The sequence below is a fragment of the Lagenorhynchus albirostris genome, chromosome 17 (genome assembly GCF_949774975.1).
Source record: "Lagenorhynchus albirostris chromosome 17, mLagAlb1.1, whole genome shotgun sequence".
NCBI classification, from domain to species: domain Eukaryota; kingdom Metazoa; phylum Chordata; class Mammalia; order Artiodactyla; family Delphinidae; genus Lagenorhynchus; species Lagenorhynchus albirostris.
This window is the reverse complement of record NC_083111.1, coordinates 53023508-53049632: the sequence shown is the minus strand read 5'-3', so window position 1 is coordinate 53049632 and position 26125 is coordinate 53023508. Positions and strand designations below refer to the sequence as shown.

At 35.2% G+C, this 26125-nt stretch overlaps 1 protein-coding gene across 3 annotated transcripts in view; it reads left to right on the top strand.

Annotated features, from left to right (window-relative positions):
* Positions 1 to 24980, top strand: part of EIF3E (eukaryotic translation initiation factor 3 subunit E) — a 59064-nt gene extending 34084 nt beyond the window's left edge. Inside the window, exons 10-14 of one of the 3 annotated variants that reach the window (XR_009536351.1) lie at positions 575 to 684; positions 14991 to 15093; positions 15386 to 15520; positions 16600 to 16704; positions 24883 to 24980. Coding sequence is in view for 1 of the 3 variants with exons in the window: in XM_060127606.1 (XP_059983589.1) it covers positions 575 to 684; positions 14991 to 15093; positions 15386 to 15520; positions 16600 to 16638 (387 nt within the window). In the remaining 2 variants the exon portion in view is untranslated. Of the gene's footprint in view, positions 1 to 574; positions 685 to 14990; positions 15094 to 15385; positions 15521 to 16599; positions 16793 to 22624; positions 23510 to 24882 lie in introns of those variants that run through there. The other 2 variants (XR_009536350.1, XM_060127606.1) reach the window with 2 other exon arrangements.
* The last annotated feature ends 1145 nt before the right edge of the window (positions 24981 to 26125 follow it).

The window sequence follows — 26125 nt, the reverse complement described above, 5'->3', positions numbered from 1 at the left end:
ACTTGTGTACTTGCAGTGAAATGTGACATTGTTATTTAAATATTGGTGTATATTGTAATACTAAGTATCTAGGCCTTGCCAAGGCAGTGGGGCACTTGGTTGCTATTCTTGAAGTTAGAATATTCCCTTCTAAGTATAATACCATCTGTGGAATAGGTGCCACCCTTTGAATTTTTTTCTTTTGTAGATTTTCAGGTCTACTTACTATCACAAAAATATGCATATCTTTAGTCCATTTGTAACTATCTTAAATAGCTGGAAATATGTTATCTACAGAACATTTATGTAGGATAGAGACAGGACAAAGCTGCTTTGTCACAAGATTGCTCAAGTCATCAATGGAACAAGGAAACAGTGCAGTTCTTAGCTCTTTTTCCTGTAGCATTCGTTTACTTCTTGGTTAAATTGTTAGAGACTTGAATATAGTGTTCTAGAAAGTGCTGTGGTGTACAGCTTGTGATAGATGAGAGAATTATAGTGAATGGAATAATGAGTAAAGTACAAAGAAAGTATTTGTGACAAATTTGTCAAAATTGCTTGTCAGCACCGTTTTTTCTTTTTTTTATATGCATAGGTGCTAGTGAATGATTTCTTCTTGGTGGCTTGTCTTGAGGATTTCATTGAAAATGCCCGTCTCTTCATATTTGAGACTTTTTGTCGCATCCATCAATGTATCAGCATTAAGTAAGAGCACTCTGATTTGATTTGTATTTTCTACTTCTAAATTCCTGTAAATTTTCATTTATTGTAAAGTTATACTTAATAGAATTCCAGTTAATTGGATTTTTATTTTATTTCTCTTTGCTTTAGAAGAAAAAGGAAACATTGTCCTAGTAATTTATTAAAAATCCTAGCTTTTGTTTGAATTCCGGGGTGCTACCGTCCTTCTTTATCTTCTTTAGTTTCCATGTGTGTGGGAAAGCATGAATTTTGAAAATGATAACTTCAAGGCGGTATTATGATTGTCAGTTACCTTTTTAAAGAGTTACCTTTTAAAATAATACTATTATACCATTACGTAGGGAGAAAAGAGCAGTGACCAGTTTTAGAATGGTTTTTAACAGGGGTTCAAATAAGGAGTTAGTCCTTAGTAAATTGGAAATGCTGTTGAAAAGACCACATTTGGTAATCATTTCAGTTAATTGAATTTGTTTTATTTAATTATATATTTGAATTCTCATATAGTAAACTCTTGTGACATTCTAAAATGTTGAAACATGGAAAAATTATGGTGAATTTCAGTTGGAATTTTCTCTTGTGTGAGGAAATTATTAGGAAAAATAATTGTGAAACTTACATAACCTACTAGAAACTAATATTACATATTAGAATTTGAAAAATAACAGTGCCCTTTGGCCACAGATGAAGTCGAACGGTAAATGCTCCTTAATGTTTAAAAACTAAGCTACTTTAATGTTTGCCTCTTAGGAATTGTATGTAGACCATAGTTTTTCTTTAGTGCCATTTGTTTTTGTAAGGCATCCATACTTGCTTGCCTAATTTTAGTGGATTGTCATTGAAGTGGTTACTCAGAGTTAGAATTACTGTGTGAGTGTGAGGCTTTTTCTATGGTAGTTGAAGGCTTGACCTGTTTTAGTAGTACTTTAGCTAGCAGACATATAATTTTACAAATCTGATTCTCTTAAAGAATACATGGCAATTCCTAAAATGTCATTCGTTGTGAAATGCAATATTATGTATATGAGTATACATATTTATGTATACATATATGCAGATAAAATAAGAGCCCCTTCACCTTGTTTAGCCTGTGCCTCTATTCAGCTTTCCTCCTGACTCTATGGAACCATACGACTCTGACTCTGGAAACCCAATTTTACAAAACACTGATTCAGTACAACTCCTTTGTTTTGTAACTCCCTGTTTATAGCTGAGAAACTGAAGGCTCAGAGACATTAAGCAGCTTAGGGCTTATTTAATGAAAGAGGCTGAGCTAATAGCTCTCTGACATTCATTGTCTTCACCCTCATTATAAATTCTTTCTTTTTCATTGTGAGCAATTGATATTTTTAGAAACAGCAGATTTAGACTAATTTGTCATTAGTTTATCACTTGAGCCAGAGGATAAAGATGGAAACCATAAGACAGTGTTTAATCTTTTTGTGCAAAATCTGTAGAATTTTGATTTTTATTTTACAAAGAGATTCCCTGAAGCAACTGCGAACTTTCTGAGTCAGATTTTCTGTGTATGCTATGCTATGCTGTGTAATAAATAGGGCTACTATGCTGTTCCATTTAGGGTGATAATTCCAAAGCACATCAGGATTGAGAACCATTGCATCAGGTCACCAGTTTTTCTTAGGCACATAATTACAGCCTGCTAGGGTAATGAAGTGAAAAACCAGTGATTTAATATTTTTAGTATATAATGAATTAAGAAGGTAGAGGCAGAGCATAAAGTATAGCTTCATGTGAACAAAGAAATAATTCTTTTTAGAGTAACAGTGAGATCTCAGGTTGTAAGGTTTACGGGGTGATAGTGGAGAGTATGTGGCCAATAGGCTCAGTCCAGGGGGCTACACTTCTTCATGTTTTTTTAAAATTATTTATTTATTTATTTATTTATTTATGGCTGTGTTGGATCTTCGTTTCTGTGCGAGGGCTTTCTCTAGTTGCGGCGAGCGGGGGCCACTCTTCATCGCGGTGCGCGGGCCTCTCACTGTAGTGGCCTCTCTTGTTGCGGAGCACAAGCTCCAGACGCGCAGGCTCAGTAGTTGTGGCTCACGGGGCTAGTTGATCCGCGGCATGTGGGATCTTCCCAGACCAGGCTCGAACCCGTGTCCACTGCATTGGCAGGCAGGTTCTCAACCACTGCCCCTCCAGGGAAGCCCCCTTCATGTTTTTAGAGCTGCTTTAATGGGTTAGGAATATGGCTGAAAATTATGTTAAGCATCTAAGTTGGGCTTTTATAAGTACAACAAATGTCTTAATTCAGACCCCAAGGACTTGGAATCCATAATAATGACCAAAATAGCTAATGTTTACCTTCAAACAATCCATAGAAAAAATTATTGTTCTCTAGTCCAGAGGTTTTTAAACCTAGCTGTACATCAGAATCATCTGGAGAACTTAAAAAACCACCAACAACTTAAACTTAAGAAGAATAGATTTTCTGGCTTTACCCCAGACCTTCTGAATCAGAATCTCTGGGATCAAGGCTTGAGAATTTGGTTTAAAACTTCCCAGGTCCAACCCCCCAAAAATGAAGCATTCTCAGAGTGGGGAGGGGGAGATCTCAGCATCTGTATTTTTCAAAGCTCCTCTAAGTAACTCTGATGCAAAACTTCTTTTTTTAAATTACGCTTCTTATTTTGAGATGATAATAGATTCACCTTGAGTTGTAAGAAATAATGAAGAGATCCCCTATGCCCTTTACACAGTTTCCTTCAATGGTAACATTTTGTAAGCCATAGTAAAATATCACAGCCATCATTATTGTTGTTGATATATTCAGGTACAGAACATTTCTGTCACCACAAGGATTCCTCAAATTGCTCTTTTATAGCCATACCCACTTCCCTCCCACCTCTCTTTAACCCCTGGCAACCACTCATCTGTTCTCCATTTCTGTAATTTTGTCATTTTAAGAATGTGCAAAATTTTTAAAAGATAGTGTTCAGTTTTCTTTTTTTAATACGATTTGCTTTTATTTATTTTATTTTTAGCTGCATTGAGTCTTTATTTAAATTTAAATATTTATTTAAAGATTTAATTTAAATTTTTATTTAAATTTAAATAAATTTATTTATTTAAATAATAAACATTATTTATTTATTTAAATAATAAATATTATTTATTTATTTTTGGCTGCGTTGCTGTATGCGGGGGCTTTCTCTAATTGTGGCGAGCAAGGGCTACTCTTCGTTGCGGTCCGCAGGCTTCTCATTGTGGTGGGGCTTCTCTTGTTGCAGAGCACGGGCTCTAGGTGCACGGGCTTCAGTAGTTGTGGCACATGGGCTCAGTAGTTGTGGCCCGCTGGGCTCTAGAGCGCAGGCTCAGTAGTTGTGGCGCATGGGCTTTGTTGCTCCGCGGCATGTGGGATCTTCCCAGATCAGGGCTCGAACCCGTGTCCCCTGCATTGGCAGGCAGATTTTTAACCACTGTGCCACCAGGGAAGCCCAGTGTTCAGCTTTCTAAAGAGGATAAATACATATGATATACATTAAGATATAATTAGTTAAGAGCAGTGTAACTAGTACAGTTGTTGAAGAAGAAAATATTACAGATGTGAATGAGTGCCTCTTGGAGCATAGCCTTAGAGCTTAAAATCCAGAGGAAGAAACAGATATTAAATAAAGGTAAGATTACAAATTATGATAGGCATTTTGAAGAAAAATACAGAGTAATTAGAATGACATGGACATTATTTGTATATTGAAAAATCAGAGAATAATTTGGATTGAAGGTTCAGTGAACTCTGATAATTCTCCAAATGGGATATATTTAAGTAGACTCTTCCACCATATATTAATTATGACAAATTACTCCATTCACTAGTTTATGCTGGCCTATCTCTGCTGCTAATTAATTTAAAGTTATTTGATATTCGATCTTTTCTAGGGTTGGGCGGGGAAGATTTGTCTCTGTCTTCCTTTCTGTCCCCCAGCAGACGCATATCAAATGCTATTCAGTATTATAAAACGCATGGTTGTTTATTAAATAACTCTTTCCATTTGTGATTTGGAACATTCTCTGTTGATAGGATTCTTCACTAAGTGGCTGTAAGCACATGTGATAGTCTTATCTTTGTAAAAATGCATATTAAGAATGTTTTTATCGGTTTATATACAACCCTATAGATTTGTAGGATAAGTTTCGAATCTGTTTACCATAAAGTATACAACATCTGTCAAAAAAGATTACTGTGGTGGGATTTAATTTAGTATAGCTGAATAGTTTATCAGATATGGTGTGTGTCTGAAATTTAAAAGCTGTTCTAGAATAAGTCTTGGACCAGTTTTCAATTGTAGATAAAAGCAAAGTATGGAAGTAATATTTTGAATGTGTATGATAAACATTTTGGAGCATACATTAATATAATTTCCCTATGGGGGTTAGTTTTGGCTTTTCACAAAAGTATGTATTTGCCAACTGCTCTTGCATTTAAGTTATGAAGTCATTCTACTTTGCTTATTTTATTAAGTAACACTTTAGATCTTAATATTTTTCTTAAAGTTTTTATTACCATGTAGCAATTTGTATTCTTAATTATACTTCCTGATGTTAGAAATAAAAAGGTGTGTTTCCAGATGGAGATTAAATCATTTTAACAGCCATTATCACTGTATTTCTGTGTTAACTATAAAGTAATATACTGTCTTTTTTTTTATCAGAAGTTTCTTTTTTAAAAAATTTATTTATTTTTATTTTGGGCTGCGTTGGATCTTCATTGCTGAACATGGGCTTTTTTCTGGTTGCGGTGAGCAGGGGCTACTCTTCGTTGTGGTGCGCAGGCTTCTCATTGTGGTGGCTTCTCTTGTTGGGAGCACGGGCTCTAGGCTCGTGGGCTTCAGTAGTTGTGGTGCACGGTCTCAGTTGCTCCGCGGCATGTGGGATCTTCCCGGACCAGGGCTCAAACCCGTGTCTCCTGCATTGGCAGGCGTATTCTTAACCACTGCACCACCAGGGAAGCTCTATACTCTCATTTTTGACTAATGCGATGTTGCCAAATTCATTGAGAATTTTCATTTGTCACACACAGAATTTAGCATTTTCTCAGTTTTCTCCTGGTTTCTTTCTATTTCCTCCTAATCTTACAGTTAAACACAGTTTACACTTAACACTTATTCTTTAATTAGTTGTCATAGCATACAGTTATAAAAGACTGCTGCTCTTTGGATATGCTAAATAGCCACAGTCTTCAGTGAAAAGCAGGCCAGAGTTTCCATAGTTTAATGCTAAAGTCAATACTATTTGAAATAAATTGTGCTTATCAAATAAAATTTGGAAAGCCAGGTTATTTAAACAGGTAATTCATATGCCTGTGAAATGCTGGACTCCAAATCCTTATTTGTTAAGATACTAATTTTAGGGAGGGGCTATGGGAGGGTTCAGAAAAGGGAGACTGTCTAAAAGATTAGTCATTGAAAACCTGATAGACAATCAGCCTAGAGTTGATGAAAGCCTAATTGGTTCTCTAGATTTAGATTTATATATTTTATGTGCTTAAGTGGGACCACTGGTCTTAATTACTTCCCAGAAAGAAGAAAAGTATCTGGTTTTGTGCTAAGAGTCTTGAATATGTTTTATTAATGAAATTGAATAGAGAATGAAATACTTATTTTTTCTATGCCTTGAAATAGCACTTAGGATTCTATTTTTTTCCCCCCAAAGGAATGATTTATATTTTTATTTAGTCAAAGTTACTAAGCTTTTCCTTTATGGTACTGGATTTTGTATTTTATTAAAAAGTTCTTTCTCATAATAGGTTTATATGCTATTTATATGTTTTTTTCTAGGACCTTAATGGCTTTATTTCTTCTACTTGAATCTATCAATGATTATTTGGGAATAGAGAATAGTTTCCCCCCACCCCCAATAGCTAGCCAACATGAGTTATTGAAAAACTATCCTTCCCCCGACCTATTTGAAATGCCACCCGTATCACATTTTAAATTCTCATTTATATATGGGACTTTTTCTGCACTTTTTAATCTTTTATAAATTGTGTGTTGATTTCTGAACTTAGCACAAAATACGTGCTAAGTTAACTTAGTACCTTTTTTCAAATAAGGTAGATCTGTAGTATGTTTTAGTATTCAGTATTTATTTTCCATGTAATTGATAATTGCCATTTTTCCCTCATTTGCTTCATTGTTCTTCCTAATGTCTTTTTCATTAATTCTACTTCAGGTTCTTTGCCAGTTTATAAATCTCTTCTGAAAATTGATTATTTTATTAGTTTTATCTTCTTCAAAAAAATGTGGACTCGTTGCTCTTTCTGCCAGGTGCATATTTATCTCTCTTTGTCATTTGTTCTGGGGATTTCCTTAGCTTGTCTACTATGATAGTGCTCCAGTTTTGTGGACATTATGCCTTCCTTTTTCTTGGTTTATTATCATATTTGGTAATTATCATATTCTTCAGCGGCTTTATAAGGAAGAGTACTTTGGAGGTAAATTTTTTCACATCTAAAATTGTGTATTTGACTCTCATACTTGAGTAGTGGTATTGCTCAGGCATGGTATTCTCATTTGAAAACTACTCCAGAATTTTGAAGATGTGATTCTCTTGCTTTCTAGCTTTTGTTGTAGAAGTCAGAAGCCATTTTTATTCCTCATCTTTTATACAGGTGTTTTGTTCTCCTGTCTAGAAATGTGGGGGGAAGAAGCTTTTTTTTTTTGGTCCCCATTGCTCTGAAATTTTACAATGATATGCCTTAGTTTAGGTCTGTTTTAATTCTTTATGTAGGACCTTTTTAATTTGGAAGCTCATGCTCTCCAGTTCTGGGAAATTTTCTTGAATTATTTCTTTCTTCTTTATGTTCACTGTTTATTCTTTCTGGAACTTCTATTGTTCAGGTATTAGACCTGCTGGACCAGGCTTCCAATTTTCTTATCATTTCTCTATTTTCCATCACTTTGTCTTTGTGTTCTACACTCTGGGATATTTTCTCAACATCTTTCAAATCTTCTGTAGATTAAAAACAACAAATCTCTAATGTTATTCTTTAATTTCCAAGAGCCCTCTGTCACTCTTTTCTCTGAATATTTTTCCTTTATAGAATTCTGTTCTTATTTTATGAATGCAATAGTACAGTGGTTTTTAATTTTGCTAAGGATATTGATAGTTTTTGTTGTAGTTTTCTTTTTATAAATTGAGATATAATTAACATATAACAAAACATTACATTAGTTTCAGGTGTACAACATAATGATTTGATATTGTATATATTGTGAAATGATCACCATAATAACTGTAGTCAGCATTCATCGCCACACATAGTTGCAAATTTTTTTTTCTTGTGATGAGATTTACTCTAAACTATAGTCACCATGCTGTACATTATATCCCATGACTTATTTTGTAACTGTAAGTTTGTACCTTTTGACCCTTCACCCAGTCCCCGCCGCCCTCCCCAATCTCTTCTCTGTATCTACGAGCATTTTTTGTTTGTTTTAGATTCCACGTATAAATGAGATCATATGGTATTTGTCTTTTTCTATCTGACTTAATTCACTTGGCATAATGCCCTCAAGTTCTTTCCATGTTGTCACAAATGGCAAGGTTTCATTCTTTTAATGGTTGAATAATATTCCTCTGTGTGTGTGTGTGTGTGTGTGTGTGTGTGTGTGTGTGTGTGTGTGTGTGTGTGTGTGTATCACATTTTCTTCATTCATCCATTGATGGTCACTTAGGTTGCTTTTGTGTCTTGGCTGTTGTATATAACACTGCAGTGAACATGAGTTTAGGTATATCTTCTCAAGTTAGTGTTTTCATTTCCTTCGGATAAATATTCATAAGTGGAATTGCTGGATCATATGATAGTTCTATTTTTAATTGTTTGAGGAGCTAACATACTGTCTTCCATAGTGGCTATACCAATTTACTTTACCACCAGCAGTGCACAAGTGATCCCCTTTCTCCACATTCATGCTAACACTTATTTCTTATCTTTTTGGTAATAGCCATTCTAACAGGTGTGAGAGATCTCATTATAGTTTTGATTTGCATTTCTCTGATGATTAGTGATGCTGAGCACCTTTTCACGTTCCTTGGAAAAATATTCAGATCCTCTGCCCATTTTTAAATTAAATTACTTGTTGTTTTGATATTGAGTTATATGTGTTCCTTCTGTATTTTGGGTATTAACCCCTTAAATACATGGTTTGCAATATTTCTCCCATTTGGTAGGTTGCCTTTTCTTCTCATTGATGGTTTCCTTTACTGTGCAGGGGTTTTTTAGTTTGATGTTAATTTTTGCTTTTGTTGCCTTTGTTTTGGGGTTTGTTTTTGGTATCAGGTCCAAAAAATCATCACCAAGACTTATGTCAAGGAACTTACTACCTGTGTTTGTTTTTGTTTTTTTTTTTTATGGTTTCAGGTCTTTTTTTTTTTTTTTTTGGTATGCGGGCCTCTCACTGTTGTGGCCTCTCCCGTTGCGGAGCACAGGCTCCAGACACGCAGGCTCAGCGGCCATGGCTTACGGGCCCAGCCGCTCCGCAGCATGTGGGATCTTCCCAGACCAGGGCACGAACCCGTGTCCCCTGCATCGGCAGGCGAACTCTCAACCACTGTGCCACCAGGGAAGCCCTGGTTTCAGGTCTTAATGTTCAAGTCTTTAATTCATTTTGAGTTAATTTTTGTACATGGTGTGAGGTAGTGGTCCAGTTTCATTTGTTTGCATGTAGCTGTCCAGTTTTCCCAACACCGTTTGTTGAAGAGACTGTTCTTTTCCCATCGTGTATTCTTGCCTCCTTTGTCATAAATAAATTAATGCTTGGGTTTGAGCTCTCTATTGTGTTCCATGGATCTTTGTGTCTGTTTTTATGCCAGTAGCATACTGTTTTGATTACTGTATCTTTGTGATATAGTTTGAAGTCAAGGTGTGTGATGCCTCCGGCTTTGTTCTTCTTTCTCAAGATTGCTTGGGCTACTTGGGGTCTTATGTATTACTGACTTAACATATTCAATATCATGTTGTTGTGTCATTTGAGGAGGAGAGCTCTTCAACTAAAAGATGGGAGTAAGGGATTTACACAAAATATTTTAAATGTCTTTTTAATTTATCTTATTGAAGTATAGTTGATTTACAGTGTTGTGTTAATTTCTGCTGTATAGCAAAGTGATTCAGTTATATGTATATATATTCTTTTTTTTATTTCTTTCCATTATGGTTTATTACAGGATATTGGATATAGTTCCCTGTGCTATACAGTAGGACCTTGTTGTTTATCCATTCTATATATAGTAGTTTGCATCTGCTAATCCCAAACTCCCAGTCCATCCCTCCCCCAGCCCTCCTCTACCTCAGCAACCACAAGTCTGTTCCCTGTCCTTGAGTCTGTTTCTGTTTTGTAGATAAGTTCATTTGTGTCATATTTTAGATTTCACATATAAGTGGTATCATGTGGTATTTGTCTTTCTCTGTCTGACTTCACTTAGTATCATATCTCCAGGTCCATCCATGTTGCTGCAAATGGCATTATTTCATTCTTTTTTATGGCTGAGTAGTATTCCTTTGTGTATATATATCACATCTTCTTTATCCATTCATCTGTCATTGAACATTTGGGTTGTTTCCATGTTTTGGCTATTGTGAATAGTATTGCTGCTGTGAACATAGGGGTGCATGTATCTTTTTGAATTATGGTTTTGTCTGGATATACCCAGGAGTGGGATTGCTGGATCATATGGCAACTCTTTTTAGTTTTTTGAGGAACCTCCATACTGTTTTCTCTAGTGGCTGCACCAATTTACATTCCCACCAACAATGTAGGAGGGTTCCCTTTTCTCCACACCCTCTCCAGCATTTGTTATTTGTAGACTTTTTAGTGATGGCCATTCTGACTGATGTGAGGTGGTACCTCATTGCAGTTTTGATTTGCATTTCTCTAATAATTAGCAATGTTGAGCATCTTTTCATAGGCCTATTGGCCATCTCTGTATGTCTTCTTTGGAGAAATGTCTGTTTAGGTCTTCTGCCCATTTTTTCGGACTAGGTTGTTTTGTTGTTGTTGTTGAGTTGTATGAGCTGTTTGTATATTTTGGAAATTAATCCCTTGTTGGTTGCATCATTTGCAAATACTTTCTCCCAGTCAGTAGGTTGTCTTTCTGTTTTGTTTATGGTTTCCTTTGCTGTGCAAAAGCTTACGTTTGATTAGGTTCCATTTGGTTATTTTTTGTTTGTTTGTTTTTTGCTTTTATTTCTGTTGCCTTGGGAGACTGACCTAAGAAAACAGTGGTATGATTTATGTCAGAGAATGTTTTGCCTATGTTATCTTCTGGGAGTTTTATGGTGTCATGTCTTAAATATAAGTCTTTAAGCCTAAAATATTTTCTTTAAGATGCCTACTGACAGGGTTGAGATTTTTAGTGTAATCTAAATAATCTGGAAGTTATTTTTGAGTTTGAAACCTAGATTGAATTAGGTATTTTTCTCAGAAATTCTGCCTTTTGATACATTTTGTCTTTTAATTTATTGATAAACTAAATTATTTTAAAAACACAAAATTAACATGGTGTAGGATAGCTTAAGGCAAGTTTGTTTTTTTAAGCTTTAATAGGATATTAAATTTTTATTTTTAAACCTTTACTAATATTTTCATAAAATCAGTAGAATGTAAGAGAATTGTGGACTTTGAGGATTTCTATTATTTACTTTTACTGTGTATATTTTCCTGTTACTTGAAAGAAACTGGATTATTGCCACGTTCTCTTACTTATTCTCAGAGTAATTGGTAGCCTAGATAATCTGAGATACCATCAATAATTTACTGATACTTCTCGGACCTTATTTCAAGTTTTTCTTTGACTTGATTTAAAAGTAAAGGATCAACAAGCACATTGCAAAACAGTAAATCCCCAAAGTGGGATTATGGGTCAGAGTATGCAGACATTTGTGGGTCTTGCTGCATGTTGCCAGATTGCTCTAACTATGATGGAATATGAGACTTAGAATATGTATGTAAAGAAAAAAGAGGGATGGAAAATTCTAGGTAGAGTTATACAGCGTAGAATTTTCTTTCTTTTATCTTAAAATTTGACCTTAAATATTTCTTTACTTAAACCGTCCTCAAACTTCCAGACTGGAACTGGTTAAACCCTTTTGCACTCACATAGCTCCTTTCACTTTTTTATCCTTACACTAAAAATAGTTTATATATTTGGGGTATTAGGTGATTGTCCCCTATTTCCCAGTCTCCAGCTTTAAACTTTATGAAAGTGGGGAGCAGACTGTATGTTGTCACAAACATCTAACATAGTTCATATTTTGTTGAATGAATGATTTGGTTGGTGTGTGGTATTAATGAGGAAGAATAAGAGAAGGCTGGAAAGGTAGATTGTAGCTAAATTGTAGAGAACCATGAAAGAGAAACTTGGAAGTTTGAATTTTATTGTTTTGGTAGAAGGGCTCTATTAAAGATTTGAAAGGAATTTAGGAATAAACTGGTAGTTGAGTTTTAGGACTAAGCTGACAACTATGTAAAATAGATTAAGGAGAGACTCGAGGTAGATTAATTAGAAAATTAGGAAATAGTAATGGAGCCCTAGGGTAGTGACTAGGGTAGGAATCAGACAATAAGTATTTATTTAATTGCCTCCTGTAGACTGTGCTAATTGCTGGATATATAGCAGTGAACAAAGAAGCTATGATGCATGCTCTTGGGGTACATATACAGTCTATCATGAAAGCCGATACTCAGTAAAACAACTACAGCTCTATGAATGCTCTGAAAAAAATAGGGGGCCATGAAAGCATCAAACAGATCTGTCATGATTGGCAGAGGTGTCTTGGAAGGCTGATGAGGGTGCTGTTTTAGCTGATAGCCATGTAACACATAGCTTAGTGAAGAAAAAGGTGGATTAGCCTTTTAAGCAGAAGGCACAGCATGTGCAAAGGTCCTGAAGTGGTTAAAAACATGGTATGTTTAATGAACAGAGAGGTTTAGTCTGGTTGGTGAAGAGGAGAGTCTTTCAAGATGAGAGTAGTTTGGTAGGGAACTTAGATTAGAGGCAGTGGTTAAAGAGATAATTGATAGGACTTCTCAGTTTGTTATAGGCAGCAAGAAGAGGAATCTGATCAGTAACTTAGGCTTGAGACTGAATGTTTCATTATAATTTTAATTATGTAAACAGCCTGCATAAACAGGTTCTATATTATAATTTTTAAAAATCTGTATAAAACCAACTATACACAATTAGTAGCTACTAGGAATAACGTCTATTTTGAAAAGCAGTATATAGAGATCTTGAAGATTGGAGTTTTAATATATTCAGTATAAATTATTTTCATTTGTGCTTTTCAGAGTAAAATGGTCTTGACCTCACTTTAAAGAGTTGTATTTTGGGGGAATGCAGGAGACATACAAAAGAGAAATTGTTACAAGAGTCGATAAAGTAACATCTTTTGGAAAATATGTTCTTTACCTTTAGAGTAGCAGCTTCAAATAAAAGTATTAGGCAGTTGGTTACTTTAGCAGCACAGAAGAGAATGAAATTTATTTATTTTTGGCTGCGTTGGGTCTTCCTTGCTGTGTGCGTGCTTTCTCTGGTTGCGGAGAGCAGGGGCTACTCTTCGTTGTGGTGCATGGGCTTCTCATTGCGTTGGCTTCTCGTTGCGGAGCACGGGCTCTAGGCACGCGGGCGTCCGTAGTTGTGGCTCGCAGGCTCAGTAGTTGTGGCGCACAGGCTTCATTGCTCCACGGCATGTGGGAACTTACTGGACCAGGGCTTGAACCCTTGTCCCCTGCATTGGCAGGCGGATTCTTAACCACTGCGCCACCAGGGAAGCCCAGGAGAATGAAATTTACACATCTCTAAGTCAAGTACCTGCAGGAAACACAAGGAGTTTATTGGGAAGCCACAGGAAACACCAGCTGCAGGAATTTTTCCTAGTCAAAAAAAAAGCCTGGTTCTTTCAGTAAAATGACACACTTCCCTACTTCTAGTAGCTTAAATAAAATAAGGTTTGGTTAGAGAGCAGTAACAAAGAGACTAAGATGAAACCTGATCATGAAATTGAAGTAGTAGTCATGGACTAATTATTCTTTGTGTTTGCTGAGAATGTGTACTTACAGCAAAATTAACCATAAAAAGACAGACAACAGAATTTGACATGTAAATCCAGGGAGTTTTATGGTTGAGTTGGCTCATACTCATCATGATGTTTTTAACATCAAGCATATTTTAGGGATAAATTTTAAATGATTGTCTTCATAGCTTTAGTTTGTAATTTAGTGTGTAATGATTTTATTGATAGCCTAACTTAATTTTTACATTTTGAATGAAAGTCTTCTCTTTGACAATAAACATATAAAATAGGGATAGCACAGATTATATTATTCCCATAAAGGTATTTTTATTAACTTGATTGGTTACTTTTAGGTTGAGAGCTCCGGAATTACATAATTATATGATTGGCAATGTCTTGAATATTTATGTTATAAAATTGGGAATGCAATCAGATCAGGAATTTTAGTTTATAATATTCTAAGGAATTATTTTGTTACTGATATTCTAGGTTTTTTTTTTTTCATTAAACCAGTGATAACATTAAAAGGCCTAGCAAGTGTGCAATATCTTCAGTGAAGACAAGTAAAAGGGGGCAGTTAATGTTTGTGTCTAACACCTGTGTATATGCATATATGTATACCATCCTTCCAAATACTATACATGCATATGTAGATACTCTTTCATCAGGTGACTGACTGGCTTACCTACTAGCAAGGCTTGTGTTTGTGTTAATCCTGATAAATTAAGCTCTGCAGTGGCCTCTTTTTCAACCTGACCATAAATTAGAAAATGCAGATTGGTTGATGACATCAAAGGCTTTAGATCAGGGTCTTGGTGTCTGTCATCTTTTTCCCTCCCCCTCTCCTTTCGGGTTTTCTGTGTATGTGTGTCTGTCTCTTTTCCCTTAAATTCAGTGGTCATTTAGGTTATATAGTGTTCTAGTTCTAGGGAGTGTCCTTAGAATTTATAACAAACATATGTAGCGGCCCTGAGTTTTAGTTACGTGTTACATTTTATTATTCTTACTACTGATGTTCCTTGTAATAGGATTTCTGTAATACAGAATATGGGGCCCTACCTTCAAGGATCTTACAGTCTGGTTGGTGAAATGAGATAGATTGTGAATGGTACAAGATAATAGCACAAACATCAATAGTGCACTTTTAAGACTCATAATATTTAAGAGAAGGTGACCCATAAGTACCTAAAAGTTTCTATTCAGAGCATAGGTCAAAGACTATGTATGTGAAACTAAGTTTTTAGACCCAGTTAATGTCATTTTTTTCTTTTTTCATTAGCATGTTGGCAGATAAACTGAACATGACTCCAGAAGAAGCTGAAAGGTGGATTGTAAATTTGATTAGAAATGCAAGACTGGATGCCAAGATTGATTCTAAATTAGTGAGTATTATGTTATCTGTGCAAAATACTAGATATCAGTTGCTGATTATTTGATACTTTGGGGAGAAGTTTTTATTAGGACATTTATTCTATTAAGAATTCTTGTTTTAATGTATAATAATTTTCTGAAGGCAACAGCAACCTCCTATTTTGTGTTGTTGGATGAATATTGTCATCTCTGTGCATAAAAATATTTGCAGCAGACATGTAGGTTGTGATGTCATCCTCATGACTTACCTGAGAAACTTGGTTGTTAACATTACAGGATCAGTTTCCCTCTGTCTCATTGTAGGGTCATGTGGTTATGGGTAACAATGCAGTCTCACCCTATCAGCAAGTGATTGAAAAGACCAAAAGCCTTTCATTTAGAAGCCAGATGTTGGCCATGAATATTGAGAAGAAACTTAATCAGAACAGTAGATCAGAGGTAAGAACCACACATCTTCTCTTCTGTCTGGGATTTAGCAATAATGTAATATAATTGTTATATGGACTTCATTTGAGAACAAATTAATTTTGGTTGTATCTGATTCTGTATTTTTGGGGCTATAAACATTTTATTTAAGAAATTACTAAATGGAAAAGGTTTCTCTTAGATGTATTATGCGTTAGTTAAGGCAGCAAAAAAAATTAAGTGTTCCTAGTTTTAACCATAATTGGGTTATTTTTCTTTTACCCTTCCTGTGTGCCTTCATTATCTCATTTCCTCAGTGTTTTTAACACATCATTTTGATACTGGCAGATGATAACTTACATGTGTTATCTCTCAAGTGTTTGAAATTCATTTTCCTTTTATTCAGTAAATCTAAAGAACTACTTCTGTAAAAATGTTGATCTTATATATATTGATTTTATAAAATTTTATTTTATCTGAAAGTCATATTTAATTTTCAGAAAAATATATCCCCCTTTTTGGTAGAAATCCTGCATATTAGATACTAAAGGAATTTGTATGGCCTTGTAATTTTGGGATTCCAAACTACCTCTAATGCTCTTTAGTCATTATGATTATGTATAACTGGAGGGTAGGACATTTTTAGGAAACTGTTGAGGCACATTCAAAGATCTCATTTGATTGAAGTTTTAGCATCAGATTTTGTCCTTAGCATAGTCCTTCAGTTGTAAAAGAGAAGGAGGAATTAGGAAATTATTGTCCTTGCCTTTTCCATCCAAGTCCAGAATAACTGAGCCTGAAAAATAACTTTTATGTAATGGTTGTTTCCATATGCTTAAGGATCAATTTGTATTGATTTTGGTTATAATATTGGTGATATTGTCCTTGTCATACTTTATAATTGGTGAGAAACTGTATCACATGGTATTTTGATGTGTTTTGTTGTTGTTCTGAGACACCTCGCATTTAGTAATTGAAGAGGTTGTTAAAATCTTAGAGAATGGTTTGGGAGGAGTATTGCTAAAAAACTTTGCTAGTATCACTTTTTTTTGAAACTGGCTTTTCAGAAAGTATTTCTTTTCACCCTGTTGATTTCTCTTTGTGTATTTTAGGCTCCTAACTGGGCAACTCAGGACTCTGGCTTCTACTGAAGAACTGTACAGAAAAAATGAAAAAACTATAAAAGAAAGGTGAAATAATAAAACCATTATACAAAGGTGAAACATTTTATAAACAATTAACATATTTAGCATAAGTTTTGGAGAATTTGAATAAAATTGGCTATGTTTCATTTATGTCATTATATTTCCTTGTGTATGTAAGTGTGTGATTTTTTTTAAACTTTTTATTTTGGAATAATTATAGATTCACAGGAAGTTGCAGAAATAGTACAGAGAGGTCCTATGCAGCCTTAATCTAGTTTCTCCCAATTTTTTCCTCATGTGTTACTATAATACAGTATCAAAACCAGGGTATTGACATTGGTACAATGGTGTGAATAGCTCTGTACCATTTTATCACTTTTTTGGTAACCATCGCTGCAGTCAGATACAGAGCTATCATCATCATGAAGATCTCCCTCATGCTACCCCTTTGGAGTCACACCTACTCCAACCAGCCCTAACCTCTGGCAACCACTCGTCTGTTCTCTGTCTCTATAATTTTGTCATGAGAATGTTACAGCAATGGAATTATACAATATGTGACTTTTGAGATTAGCTTTTTCTACTCATAATGCCCTTGAGATCGCTTTATCCAAGTTACCATATATATCAGTAGTTTGTGTTTTTTTTATTGCTAAGTTGTATTCCATGGCATTGATGTACCAGATTGTTTAACCATGTACGTATTTTAGGATATTTTGGTGGTTTCCAGTTTGGGGCTATTAACAAATAAGGCTGCTATTTCTTAATTCCTTAAAGTGGCTCTTTAGTCACTCACTAGGCAGCTACCGAGACTTAAATAGGAATATAAGTTGAATTTTATAAATACCTCCTTGAATATTTTGTGCATGTGCGCACACGCACACACACAAACACAGAGTTAAATAGACACCTAAGATATTCAAGAAGTATATAAAGCCCTGGTTGGGTCTCCTTTACCTAGAAGTGGTTTGATGTTTCATTTTGATTGTTGAACTAAAACCCAGTCACAACAGAAGTTTCTGTTTCTGCTCTCAACAAATGGTACAAAGATAAAAGATACGTGCATACTGTTCTTTTATTTGACACCTGGTCAGGCCACCCTCAACATACAGTTAAATTTGGAGAATACAGGCCAGATTTGGCCCTTGTGCTGTGGTTTGTGGTATTGGTTCTTCTAAGCTGTAATCCAAAGGTGTTGAAGCTAGGAGGATTCCTGGTCAAGGTAAGCCAAATGCTAATTTTTGATTCATCTATAACCAGTGTTGTGAAAATGCCAAGTTTAGAGGATCACTTGTAATACAAAATGATCAAGGTTCATAGAGAAAGTACCATAAAGTGGCATATCAGTAACTAGATAGAAGCAGACCCTCATTACCTCATGTGTAGGAGCTAATTCCATGGCTCAAAAGTACAGAGCTATAAGAAATGGAGCAGTAGTTATATAAAGTTGCATGTATTACTCAGGCTATGTTGAAATGGGAAGAATGTTTAAGATGCTTATGTTTCCATCCTCACCAGTGACCCAAGGGCAAAACATTCTTAAAGGCATCATTAATATTCACTTTTTATCTTAAAATAGCTCAACCAAGCCATGTTAATAGCAAAGATTTCTAGGTGATTATATCACTAGCAATTAAAAGCAAGTCTGACAGTTATTTAATACGTCTTAGTGGACCTGTAAAAACTGCAGGGAGGAAAGATAGTATGTGACTAGTAAGCATTTACTATGTGTCAGGCATTTTTACACCTATATATCTAAATAACCCTAAGGAAAAGAAAAGGAATCTAACATTTGAGTGCCTCACTTATGCCTGGAAACACTGAAATTTTTGTGCAAATATTTATATATTGTTGATGAGGAAATATACACAGATGGTTACTCAGGGTCATACCTAGTAAATGTTAAAGCAAGGAATTGAAAACAGGCTTTTTCAGTTATGTCACACTGTCTCGCCTTACATCATTATTGCTTTATAAATCCTTCCAGACTAAGTTTACGTAGGGTTATGGGATGTATGTTTAGTAGGTTGTAAATGAGAATCTTGATCCACAAAACCATTTAAGTCTCTTGGCACTATTATCTTCAAATGAGAGCAATAGGGTGTTTAGTTTAGTTTTGTTTTTTAAGCCAGTATAATCATCTGATGCTATTGGCCTCACAAAAGAACCTATTGGAACATACAAAACTTTAATGAATATCTCTGATTTTTTTTTCTATTTATGTACCACTCCTTCAAGATTATACATTATATGAATAGTTAATGTTCACATTTTCTACCACTTTTTGCTTTTCAAATATTGCTGCCCTTTGAAGAAAGATGATGCCACTATGGATTACCAGTATCAATCAGAAAAATAATCAAACTATATATAACTAATGGCCATTTTTACACATTACCAAACTTTGTTCATTGTTGAAGTGCACATTTGAGGTTTGCATAAAAACAAATTACTTGGTTCTGGATTTAACCTTAAGTTTTGATAACAGGTAAACTGTCCCAGTAAGATGTTGAGCACAAATTACATACTGATTAATTTTTTTGTGCTCTTTATTTTTTTCCATTCAATAATAGACCCTTCTATGTGTCAGCAGTTTTTACAGGCACTGGGAACACGTCAGAGAAAAAGAGTTCATGAAGCTTAAATAGTTGCTTGTGTATCTTTTTTTAAAGTTACTATATATTCACAAGCAGTGTGTTTATGCTTTTTAACATATGAAATATACAAAAGAATATATATAAATAATATCTCCAGTTTAAAGAAAAATAAAATACGCATTTACCAGTATCTCCTACCTACTACTCAGCTTAAGAAATTGAATGGTTCTAGTAACTTTGAAGAGCTTGTGAGCCCCTCACTAATTGTATTTTCCTCTTTGCCCCTGAGAAGTAACCATTACCATGACCTTTGTGTTAATTTCTTTATATGTACATCCCTAGCAAAAATGCCTGGTTTTGCATGTTTTTGACATGTATTTAATTGAAATCATGCTTTGTATTCTGTGGCTTGCTTTGTAAACACTGAAACTTACCCATATTGATTTATTCATGTTGCTGTATTCAGCTGTAGTCTATTCTTTTTCACTGCTTTGTAATATTCCATTGTCTGAATATACCATAATTAATTCATTCAAGGATTGATGAACACAGGGTGTTTCCAGCTTTTTATCTGGAGTTTTTGGAACCAGCCTGACAGTCATGTGCCTGTTAACTGGAATGTTAAATCCATTCCTTTTATTATGATTACTAACATATATGGGTTTATTTCTACCATCTTATTATAAGCTTTCTATATGTTCCACTTTGTCTTTTTTCCACTCTATTTCTTGCCTTCTTATGGTTCCATTTTTCTTTGATCTTCTACTAGTTGGGTAGCTAAACATTCTATTTTTATAGTGGTCACCCTAGAAATTTTAACTTGTATTTTTTAACTTAATGTCTTAAAATTAATATCTTTGCCCCCTGCCAACAATATGAAGAAAGCTTCGACTGCAGTCATCTTTCTCTCAGCTTGTTATTTGTGTCCATAGTCTGTCCTTTTCATTGTAACCTCATAAATAAGACATTATTTTGTACAATAGTACCCTTTTTCTTGTTCATTCTTTTTTTTTTTTTTTTTTGCGGTACGCGGGCCTCTCACCATTGTGGCCTCTCCAGTTGCGGAGCACAGGCTCCACATGCGCAGGCTCAGCGGCCATGGCTCATGGGCCCAGCCGCTCCGCGGCACGTGGGATCCTCCCGGACCGGGGCACGAACCCGTGTCCGCTGCATTGGCAGGCGGACTCTCAACCACTGCGCCACCAGGGAAGCCCCCATTCTTTTTGTAATTACATTTTTTTCCCCTCAGGTTGCTTTTAGCATTTCCTTTTCATTGGTGTTCTACAGTTTTACAATGAGATGTCTAAGTGAATTTTCTTCTATTTATACTGAAAAGTTTTCACTGGGCCTCCTGATGCCGAAAATGGCTTTTGTGTTGCATTAGTTCTGGAAAATTATCTCTGGGTATTTCCTTTTCTTGGGTCCTCAAGTTTTTGAGTTCTCACTCCAGAAGAACCTCCCTCCCTTTCATATTTTTTTACCTCTGTCATCTGTGCTGCATTGCTTTTTGGGTAATTTCTTCAGATCTGTTTTCTAATTCATTAACAACCTCTTCAACTGTGTCTAATTTGCTGTTAAACATCCATTCAGTTTCTTATTTCAGTTATTTTCTGCATCTTTGGTAGTCTCTTATCGTACTTTCAATGCCCACTTGTATTCTTTACATTTATTTTATATTTTATGTTTTGAATCTATATTTCTCTGCCACTACTCTTGCCCAAGCTAGCATCTATCACTTAATGAACACAATAACTTCTGAGTTACTCTCCCTGTAACTATTCTTGACACCCCCCCAATCCCACCCGCTTTCCATATTTTAGAGTTCAAGGAATTTTTTCAAATTTAAATCTGATTGTTTTTCTGCACTGAAATTCTTCAGTGGCTCCGCATTGTTAGCCTGAAGACTGAATCCTCAACCTGGCTCTCATTATCTGGCATCTGCTTGCTGCACCAGCCTCATTCATTATATGCCAGCCTCAAGCCCTACTGACCTCAGTCCTTAAAGCAGTAGCTTCAAGCTATTTTGACTGCTGCAGAGTAAGGAAAACATTTTACATCATGACCCAATACTATAAAAATAAACATATTTGATGCAAAAGTTTTATAAAACAATACCCACCTTTTTGATATGTGGTGATCTCTTTTTATTCTGTTCTGTTCTATTGGTTTCATAATCTACTGTTTGATATTAATTCACATTTGAAAAATACTTCTCTAAAGAACAATAGTCTTTCCCTATGCTTTAATGTTTGTAATGCTGTTCCCTCTACTTGGGAATAAATTTTCTCTGCTTCCACTTCCCACTTCCCAGAAGCACACATGTACTTTTTTTTGTTGTTTTTTAATATTCATTCATTTATTGATTTGGCTGCATCAGGTCTTAGTTGCAGCGCCCAGGCTCTTTGTTACGGTGCGCGGGCTTCTCTCTAGTTGTGGCATGCAGGCTCAGTTGCCCCGCGGCATGTGGGATCTTAGTTCCCTGACCAGGGATTGAACCCGAGTCCCCTGCATTGGAAGGCGGATTCTTAACCATTGGACCACCAGGGAAGTCCCCGCACACGTGTACTTTTAGTTTATATTTTATTTTTCCTCCAGGACTCAACTCACATCAAAGAAAACTTGACATTTCCTTTCTCAAGGAAGATTTTCCTTACCCACAGACTAAGCTAGATTCTTCTGTCACAATCGCGGTCTCATTTGTATTATTTAGCCCACTATAATTATATTTAATATTTTATAATTAATTGGTTCATTTCTGTCTTAGGCTGTCATTTTCATTTGTTTATGGATAATACGTGTCTTTTTCATTGCTGAATCCCTAATGCCTGGCTTATAGTAGGCCCTTGATAAATTATTGAATGAATGAATGAGTCTTGTTCAGAATTGTACAGTGGAAAAAATGTGGACTTAGAGGGGGAAAGGTTGATAAATGTACCTGTTCAAAAACTTTTAAAGACTTCCACAGCCCTTCTTTCCATGAATTTAGAGTTGATGTCTGAGACACACAAACATAATACAGTTTGGTAAGTACTATTGTATGTGGAAACACTTAGACTGATGAATTGTTGTTATAGGATACGTTTTTATTTTATGGTTAAGGTTAGTTGAAAAGTTGTTAAAATCAACATGATAACTGCCATTTAAGAAAAGTTTCCAAACTTGTCTTTCTCTGGGTCTTGGCTCTTTCTTGGTAATGGTAGAAGGAAAATAGAGGCAGATATTCTAATGATCTCAGATGTTTTCCTTCCTCTCTACTTCCCAGTAGTCAGGAAAACAGCTGAACAACATATAAAACTATTGACTTCTAAAATCACAATATTCTGAACTCAGAATTCTGTTTGTCAGCCTACTGTTGATCCCCACATCTAACCACTGTTTTGTTTTCCATCTGGTAGATGTGTGAACAAAGGAAGAGGTACAGGTATCCTCAAAAATCCTGAAGCATCTTGAAGAGGTCACTTGGGAAGAAACCTTTTTGTTCTAGTATCACTGCTAACACTGGAGCAGTTGAAGCCCTAAATCAGATTTACCTCAGCAGTAGACGTCAGTAGTAAAATACTGAGTAGTAACAACCGTCAGTAAGAGAAGTAACCAAGGTCAGGTCCAAAATATCTGCTAGAGTGAAATGTTTAAAACTTCCAATGAGTCTTTAATTAGACTCTTAGAAAATGGCCTGCTGTTAAACTGTTTTAAGTGTTTTCCATGCATAATTTACTCCCATGCATTTTAATTCTCTCAGAGAACAAGCCATCCTCTGGAAAAGTGTTAACTTGCTGGAGAGGTAGCACAAACACTGTTAAGTTTTGTTAATTTTTCATCTCATGTATTTAATAAACTGTTGAATTATTAGAATCTGCAAGAAATAACATTAATCTAAGGCATCTCCTATTTTGGTTCTAAAACTGATTCTTGTGCTGACTTCCATTTAGTCTACTGAGATTGGGAGAACAATGCCAGACTGATTCATTTAGTTTTTAAGTATTGTGAGGACAATTGAGGAGAAGTTGACATTTTGAACTGGGAAACAGCATGGGTACTTAGGCACAATTCCAGGTAAATAAACGAAATATTGCTTATGTGCATGTGTAAGTCTGATGGCTTAAACGTATACATCGAAGATTCCATGTGGATGTAGACAGCAGCTGTTTTGAGGACCCAGAGGTATGGCTTATGTGCACAATGGCATGGAAAAAGCAATTGGATCGCAGAAACACTTTTATTTAATCAGGACTTGAAATCTGGTGCTCTTCTGAGGGAATAAAATATAGTATTGGATTGCTTTTATTTGTGGACCTTTTTTTTTCTTGCCTTCTACATTGCCCTTTAAGCATAATAACCATAATTTCTTCATCTTTGTACTCCCTAAACAGTAGGCATAATAGTAGATGCTTAGATATTTACTCCACTACCTATCTGTTTATTCAGGTACACAGGTGATGTTTGGTAAATATTAAAGCAGCAGTCTAGCAGAGAGGGCATTGCTGTGATTCCCTCTGGTTTCCTCAACTTAGGGAGTATGCAGCTTTTCATTTTATTTTAAAGACAAATGGTTTGCATAGAGAGGAAGCACTGATTAGTTGTGTCTTTGTTCAGTTGGCTAATTAGGACAGAGCTGTTGGACCTTCTGTGCATAAGCCAGTTAGTGTTTCTCCACTCCTAGCCACAGATTTGCACCTTGAAACTTTGCCAGCTGTTTCCTAAGTGCATGCTATGAGATGCCAGGAGACAAGAAAACAGTGCACGTAGATCCGCTTAAAATCATCACAGCTTTTAAAAACAAAGCAAACAAAGCATAAAGCATGAATCCCATAATGGCAAATCAGAAGCTTTATCTTTGTATATTGAAAGGTCAGTAAATCGGTGTTATATGTGCTGCTGTCATTGTAAACACGTTGAGAGGGACAAAACTTAAGAAGCTATGACAGGTATTGGAACTTTTGTTATCATTCTTACTTAAAATTTTAAATTTCTGCTGGTGAGTTAGAATAACCAGGCCTAGAAAATACTGGGCAGACTGTGGATGGTTTCCTTGATTCAGAAATCATCCAGAGTTCTACATGATCAGTATGTTTTAATAGATGACATAATTAGAGAACATTCTTGGTTGTCTAGGCATAACTAGACACAGTTATGGGACTTTGGGCCTTGTTCTTTGAAGATTTGTAGGACTCAAATGCGGTTTCACTGAACAGTCAGTAATAATCCCTCATATTTGCTTCATTTTCACTTTTTGTTAACATTCATCTGTAATGATTTACATCGTCTCAAATGAGTCTCAAAACAGTCTTATAACTTGGACATTATTGTTCAGGTTTATCATTTGATCACCTGGCAGCCTTTTCTTATCTGACCATTAGTGACTTAAGGAACTCTGGGAAGAACAGTTGACTATATAGTTTAAAAAAAAAAAAAGTCCCATACTGACAAAATTATTTCTCTTATAAGATGCTATATTACATTCTCTTATTAGAAAACAGAATGAAATTTAAGTTCATCATTCATCAAAGTTAAAAACAATACTAAAACAGTTTGCTCCCTTCTAGAGCATCTAAAGAAAAAATGAGAGAATTCCCTTTGGCATCTCTGGATATTTGAATAGACAACAAGGAAGAACTGTAGCTTTTTTTTTCCTTTTTCTTTTTCTTTTTTTCAGCTAAATTATCCTAAGAACACTCTGCTCCGACATAGGAATGCCAGTGGAATAGGAGATGGTAACACAAGATGCACCAGGAGACTCGAGGTTTTGTGTGTTTGAAACTTATATTCTACTATAATGACTAAATTGTAGAGAAGCAAAACTAATGTGTGTGTGTTTTTTTTTAATTTACCCAATGTTTTTTGGGTTTTGTCTTCTAGGAGCAGACAAACTTCTTTTGTTTTTTGTTTGCTTGTTTGTTTTTAAAAGTTCACTCTTAAATTTTATAAAACAATGTAAGACAAGGAAAATTAAAAAGTTGTCCTACATTAGAACAATATATTTGCTCAAAATAGAAATGCTAAAGACATATAAAGGTATAAAGTGGTATGCAGTGTTTTTTCACATAATTTATTTACATTGGTAAGACATTTTTTGGTCTTTCAACTTTTAATTTCACTATAAACAAAAGTGAAGTAAATACACTTCACTGAATTTATCAACTGAATACTAGATGGGGCCTCAGTATTTAAAAGAGCATAACTCTCTTTTTAATTCAAGAATAATTATGCTGGGTTCTTATGTATGACTGGACAAAAAAACATGCGGTTGTATGTTTTGGCATATGTTCTTCCAGATTTTTCAGTGATAGTCATGATAACCAACAAAGGAAATTTAGATTGGAAGGCCTTTTTCTGTACAAGATTCTAATAATCACCCTAAAAATAATTCTAGCACCTATTGGTTACTTTTACTTGAAGTCCTTCAGTATATATATATATATGACATAGAATCAATGACATTAAGTGGTGGAGAATAGGGATGTGGAATTAAGAAGAATTAACTTTTGGAACAGATACCTGTACAATACCATGCTCCTTTCCAGCTCCACTGTTGTTACCAGAAAAAAATTTGGGTAAGTAATAATGAAATTAGTAAAAATATAATGTTTTTATAGCAGACTTTTTTTCTATCAAGCTTTTTCCCCCTATCATTCATGTTTAAAGCTTTCCCAAGCAAGCAGAATGAAAATTGTAAATCTTAGCTTTAACGTATATTATTACCATAACGGAAAGGAATCTGTACACACATACACGTAGAACAGCGATGTGGGTGTTGTGCAATCAACAGAACTTGTGCAATAATTAAAGAATTTTTAAACTGAAGATTAAATTGGAATGTTGTTATAAACATAAGGGAAATGGCCAACATTTTTCGTTGTATCAAAAGAAAATTCATTTCTAAAAATAAGCACCCTCTT